Source organism: Helianthus annuus, chromosome 8 (assembly GCF_002127325.2).
Source record: "Helianthus annuus cultivar XRQ/B chromosome 8, HanXRQr2.0-SUNRISE, whole genome shotgun sequence".
Taxonomy (NCBI): domain Eukaryota; kingdom Viridiplantae; phylum Streptophyta; class Magnoliopsida; order Asterales; family Asteraceae; genus Helianthus; species Helianthus annuus.
The window spans coordinates 71,077,661-71,084,110 of NC_035440.2; the positions used below are offsets into that span (position 1 = coordinate 71,077,661).

Sequence of the window (6,450 nt, forward strand, 5' to 3'; positions counted from 1 at the left end):
GTAAAACAGGGAATAGGTAGGTTGGTATAAGAACATACAATCTCGAAAAAAAAGTAAGATATAACCCATAAGAATGTAAACGTAAGAAAACTTTGTGTTTGTAAACACAATGGATCTAAGACCAGATCAATAGTGACAAAGGGCTCTAGGTGGCATGAGCTACAATTGTTATGACAAGAGATACAATCGTGAACACATTACAACGACAAAAGAAGTATAAATAAAACCAAGAGTAAAGTTATCGTACAAAGTCTTCTAAATCTAGGAAGGGTACAAAGACACAATTGATTAAAAAACACCATGGTGTGCAAAATATAACACAATGTCGAGAAATATAATATAATACTGAGGAAAAAAGACACAATGAATAGCAATGACACAATAACGAAAATAAATTAAAAAAAAAACACAATGCTAAATAAAAAGACACAATGAGACGGTTTGATGAGACGGTTCCAATGCCGATAGAGTAAGTTCAATCGGAATGCGTTTCATACCTTTCCTACGACTTCCTATTTTTAGAAGACTACGTATTTGAATCTTACCCATAAAGCCAAATCCATATACATGTACTATGCTCCTCGGGGCAGGATGATAGGGAGAAGAAGAGAGAAAGCCATCACACAAGAGCGATGGGATCGACAAACAACCAAGATATGACGACCAAAGCGACAGAGAGATAGGGAATGATAGAAATGAAGACAAAACCCTAAAACTCTAAGATATAGAATAACGAGAACCTATTATGGATTGTTGATCAACTATTTATATAAGTACAATTAAAACAATTACATATCGAACTTAAATTAATCATACTTCCTAATTTTAATACAGATAATTACTAACCAATATCTTTTGTCTAATAAACCTTACATTCACCTCCATAGATTAGACTTAATCTCAATAAGAACCAATTAGTAACTAATATATTTTGTCTAATAAACCTTACATTCACCTCCATAGATTAGACTTAATATCAACAAGAACGATTATGCAAATGCTATGGGGATGGAATAACTTCACAATGGTGAAAACACTTTGTATTCATAGTGTTCACATATGCCCATCATAGAGATGGCATTGGGCACACTATGATGAGTTTTGGTAATCCACTTCTCACACTTGATTATAAAAGTGTGTTCTATACATGGTCTCATACCCATTAGTATCCCTTACTCATTATCACGAGGATTGAGGGTTTCCACACAAGTATCTGGTATACCCGTTAATCCCAATCTTTATATTGATAACAAATAAAAAACAAGTAAAAATTTACAACCAACCCTTAAGTGACAACTATGCAAAAGACTAGGTATTTAAGAGATAACAAAGATATCATAAATCCTTTTGATTAGTATGCCAAATTATATTCCTAATACCGTGGTTGTAAAACAAGGTCTCCAAGGCCAAGTGTTCCCCGAGTAGTCGCTATAAAGTATGTTGCTGAGGTGACTTTCTTCCGCTCCGCCTAATCACTCAGAATCGATCAAACGCGAACAACCTTGGCCAAAATCAGATTTAGTAGGTCAACTCTGGCAGAGTTTGACTTAAAAAAAATAGAACATAATATATGTGTCTTTCATATTAAAGAATGAATATCATTTTCACGTATTTTGTTATAAATGTTAGGGAATTTATATTATTTGACATATATTTAATTTCCAAAAACTAATTTCTTTATAATTTAATATGTGTGAGTACTCCCCGAGTATCCTCCACCTAGGCCGAGTACTCTCAACTTCCCAGTTTATCGACTAGGGAGCGCCTAGCGACTTTTGCAATCATGTTTAATGCTATGATTATGGCACTTGCCATTATCTTTAATACTTTAGAGGATTGTGTCATAATCACATATTAGGATGATAATTAGTTCTCAAATAAGAAATAACCTGCAGATACAAGACACCAAACCATTCAAAACAATTCTTACTGAACAAACAGTGACAACAAGAATCATCATTAACAAATCAATGTGCAGGAAGAAACAATTCATTCCCAAACCAATACACCAATATATTTTCTAAGGAAACCACACCATTTCTGTTTTTTTTTCTAACAATCAACACTCTTTTAGACCATTTTCCGTTTCTAACCGTTTAATCATGATAAAAGCCTCATTAAACATCACGCGTAACTCCTTACTCAAACCAAGTCCCATTTTTTTCCCTTCTTATATCCGTTTAAATGTACATGGTTTGTAAAATTTAACGAGTCATCTTCTGTTAAAACTTGAAGAACAAACAGTTAGGAGTTGGGATACCCTATACAACTCATCTTCTGAAAACTTGATTTCTTTCTTTCTTTTTTTAAATCATTTCCAACTTCAACTTCACCAAAAGTTTTTGTTAGAAGAAAAGTAAATCACTTCATCATGATTCAAGTTTCTAAAGATCCATCTTTGAGCGTCCTGCTAGACACAAAACACGACCCCTTACTAGATAATAATATTTTTTTTGTGATAAGTGATTATATATATATATATAGGGTAAGGTTCATTTGAGAACCACCTTTATTGTGAGAACCAATGTGAACACACCAAAAAAACCTAAAAAAATCACTAAAAAAACCTAAAAACACACAAAAAAAAATTTTGTTTATGTTTTTTAGCTAAAAATCGCTACTTTTAGTAGAAAAAAAAATAAAACAAAAAATTATTTTTTTTGGTAACGAAAATTAGCGATTTTTCGCTAAAAATATTAAAAAAAAATTGTGTGTTTTTAGCTATTTTTAGATATTTTTGGTTGTGTTCACATTGGTTCTCGCGGTTCTCGCTATAGAGGGTGTCTCCTATATATATATACACATATATATATCTTGTTGGTGATAGTAGAAAGATTTATAAAGCAATTACCATTCGGTCCAAGATTGTTGATGCCCGGATTAGCATCAAATCCCATTTGGAGAAGGTTGTGAAGATCATTATCCCATACAGGCTGTAATGTTACAAAATGTCATTAAATAATTATTTTCTTTAAAAGCCCATTTGCATAATTGAAATCATTAATGCTATAAAGAGTGTATGTTAGTACCTGAGTATGGATAGGATGCATTGTTGCAGTTGTAGTTGGAATACCAGGCAAGGTCCCGTGTGGATAAGAATGGGACGGGCTTAATGTAGGCCCAAATCCATATGCTGGGTTCGAAGTGCCAGCCCGTGAATGAAGCATCTACACATTAATGAAAGAAAGTTGAGATAAAGTTTACAATGGTTCTATTCATTTGTTATATTTTGTGATTTTAACCAGCATAACAATAAATAAAGTGTATTTGTAAGTTGCAACTAGTTAGCAAGGAACTTACATCTTTAAACACAAGGCGATCGATGTCAACGTTCAGTTCAGGGTTTACCGTTGCTAGTTTCATTGATAAAAACTGCAAGGAAAGAGAAGTGGTATAAACTCGAGATTAAAATCCACACAATTACCTCTTTTGACCGACTTAAAAAGACATTGACTTGCATGACCAAACTCAAATGAAGGTAGTTAACTTTGATCAAGATAATTCACAAGTTGAGCGGAGAGATTGATCAACTTTAAAACAAAGTAGTTAACTTTGATCAAGATAATTCACAAGTTATGAGTTCATCCGAATTCGATCACCAAACTAAATTCCCATAAATACCTTTAATTTTGATTAAAAAAAATGTAGCAATGCAATGTTTCACTTAAGGGGTGCTGAACCAGTAAGAGGTCTGAACCATAAAGTGCTGAACCAGTAAGAGGTCTGAACCATTAAAAGCCTGTATAATGCTTAACCGTTCAGAGACAAATGTCTGACCAATTCAGATTAGAAGTCTTAACCATTCAGACTCTGTATAAATCTTAACCATTTAGAGGCAAATGTCTGAACCATTCAGACATTTGCTCGTGAAACAAACAGTCTGAACCATTAAGAGCCTCATTAAGAGGTAAACAAACAGCCCCTAAGTCTGTTAAGTTATGGTTTTGCAAAACCAAATAAAACAAAGTGAATACACACATAACACAAAGATTCACCCAAATAGTACTACTACAATATGGAGAAAAATAAAAAAATGAGAGGATACCCTACAACAAAAGGGGTACTAAATATCTCTAGACTTTAATACAAATGTACCTAATTTGAGTTATCCCATTTATGAGTAGCAAAAAAGATCACATACCTCAACCTGTTGTTGTAGTGATTGTACATAATTAATAATCTCATCAAGCATAACTGCTTTTCCAGTAATCTACACCCGTATTAATAAACATTAAAACACCATCAAAACCTTAAAAAAAAAAACACAAATAAATAACACAACAAGAAATCAACAAACATTACCTTGTTGCAGCCAGGAACAAGTTCTTGAAGCAATTTCATTCTCTCACTGATCCTTTCTCTCCTAACCTGAATAAACTTAAAATTAAACACACAAAACTATCAAACTTGTTTAAAAAGACACAAACACTTTTTTACCCTTTCTGCAAGACTGTGACTGTTTGTAGCTTGACCCCTTTTGGCCCTCACATGAATGTAGTTTTCTTTAGGAGCACCTCCACTATCAGAACTATCTTTCACTTGTATCCCCATTTGTTTGCCTCTTGAATCAACTCTCTGTTTCTTCTCATCTTTCTCTGAAGTAGTGTCACCAGACCCATCATTCCTTTGCTCTCTTTCACCATTCTACACACATTATTAACAATATTAAAAAAAAAAAAAAAAAAAAAACCACACACACACATTTAAGTTTTAGCAAGATCAAGATTGAATCTTTATTACCAAAATGGGGTTAAATCTTCTTTTATTAGGAGATGAAGAGGGCCCACATTCAGGGTTGAGATTAGCAAAAGGGTTGACCATTTCTGAGAAACTCCCACTTCCGAAAGACCCAAGCTTTGGGACCAAATCACCAATGGCTGACCCGGAACCAGATTGATAATGGTGAAGAAGACTTTGATGCGTTTCAATCCCAGATGGGTATGCTGCTGATGACCCACCAAAACTCTCAAGCGGATCCCAACCGGATCCGAATAGATTACCAGACCCACTTGAAGACTTGTTGTTGTTAAACATGGATCCTGAGCTCATTTCACCTCTATACTGAAAACCCATTTCACTATCATTATTATTGTTATTATTATTACTGTTTTTATTATTATCTTCCTCTGAAGAAGCCATATGTTGTTGTTATCAATCAAGATCAAGAAACAAGAAAAGTAAAAGTGGGAAAAAAGAAGTAGTAATATAGATAGGATCTAAGAAAACCTAAAGCTAATACCTATTAAGCTAAGTAAAGAAAAGAGCTCCAATGGGCAATTAAGATAGGGGTAAAGAAGAAAAAAGTTGAAGGGTTTGACCAAAAATAGGGTCTTGATGATATCTTGCAAGACTCAACAAGGAACAAAATGGCAGCTTTACAGTACAAAAGAGGAGTCCATGGGAGAGGAAATCCAGTGTAGCAGGGCATAAAATCTTCACATACCACCCACCTCAATCCACCCTTGAAAATGTTATGATGATGAATCATCAAAGGAAGGAAGGATGAAAAGTGAAAATGTAACAGACAGGAAAGTGTTAACCTTTCAGAGCATAAAGTAGAAAAGTAGAGTGAATAGACAGTAGTTGTTGCTAAGCTACAGCTTGCTGCTGTGATTACCTAAAAAGAAAGTAGATTCCTTTTCTTTTTTTTAATCCAATAAAAAAATAAACAAAAACCACAAGATTCCCCTCCCCTACCTTACCTATACCCAAAACAAAGAAATGGGTTCCATCTTTATTGCATTTTAAAGTTTAAACCTTCAAAGTTGTTTAAACCAGACAAGCAGGAATGGAGTTGATGTGTGGTGGATTCATACCCATAGGCAAAAAAAGAATCAAGTTCTGAATGAATTGATGCAGAAACTAAAATGGGCAAAAAGATTTATTGCCTGTTAGGTGTTTGATGAAATGGGTAACAGAAAAACAGCATCAAATGCTAGATTGGAATACTATTTGTGCAAGAATGGGGGAAATGCAGACCAAACACATAATAAATAAAACAGTTAAAGAAGCATCCAATTCCAACTTTTCCAGATTAAAGACAAAAGATAGGGTAACCTAATAAGCAAGCCGGAGAGAGAGAGAGTGTGTGTTGTATACTTGTATGGTTTCAAAGGAAAATTATTGTCATCTTTTTTTGTTTTAATATTAATGTTTAAGATCTAATGTTTGAGTTTGCAAATAACTAATATGTTGGTCCAATATTAAAAGTGAGGTCCTTCAGAAAATTACATCTTCCTAATATTGATGATTAACATTTAAGCCTTTTTTTTTCTTAGAGCATTCACAATGGAAGCTGTTTGTGAGTGTGTAAGTTATATTTTAAGTAGGGCTAACAATTCTGACACGAACATGATAACACGACACGAACCTACAATGGAAGTTATTTGTGAGTGTGTTAGTTATATTTTAAGTAGGGCTGACAATTCTGACACGAACATGATAACACGA

General features: G+C 33.8%; 1 protein-coding gene across 3 annotated transcripts; it reads right to left on the reverse strand.

Annotated features, from left to right (window-relative positions):
• Nucleotides 1-1,254: 1,254 nt before the first annotated feature.
• Nucleotides 1,255-6,121, reverse strand: LOC110873055 (transcription factor bHLH74). Of its 3 annotated transcripts, none has more exons than XM_022121979.2 (8): nt 4,741-6,121; nt 4,438-4,644; nt 4,303-4,368; nt 4,142-4,210; nt 3,301-3,372; nt 3,030-3,167; nt 2,852-2,933; nt 1,255-1,501 (listed from the first exon to the last, which is right to left on the reverse strand). In XM_022121979.2, exons 1-8 carry the CDS (start codon nt 5,137-5,139, stop codon nt 1,473-1,475), a joined length of 1,062 nt encoding a protein of 353 aa, XP_021977671.1. In that variant the 5' UTR covers nt 5,140-6,121; the 3' UTR covers nt 1,255-1,472. The 3 variants fall into 3 exon arrangements, with proteins under 3 accessions (XP_021977671.1, XP_021977673.1, XP_021977672.1); XM_022121981.2 differs by lacking the exon at nt 1,255-1,501 and adding an exon at nt 1,897-2,407; XM_022121980.2 differs by lacking the exon at nt 1,255-1,501 and adding an exon at nt 1,897-2,410.
• Nucleotides 6,122-6,450: the final 329 nt, after the last annotated feature.

What these genes read in the sequence shown, in the direction of transcription:
- LOC110873055 (XM_022121979.2), bottom strand. Translation starts at nt 5,139, where the DNA reads ATGGCTTCTTCAGAGGAAGATAATAATAAAAACAGTAATAATAATAAC. An exon ending in CACTACAACAACAGGTTGAG is followed by an intron (nt 3,373 to 4,141) that starts GTATGTGATCTT and finishes CTTTCCTTGCAG; the next exon opens with TTTTTATCAATGAAACTAGC. An exon ending in ATCGCCTTGTGTTTAAAGAT is followed by an intron (nt 3,168 to 3,300) that starts GTAAGTTCCTTG and finishes ATTAATGTGTAG; the next exon opens with ATGCTTCATTCACGGGCTGG.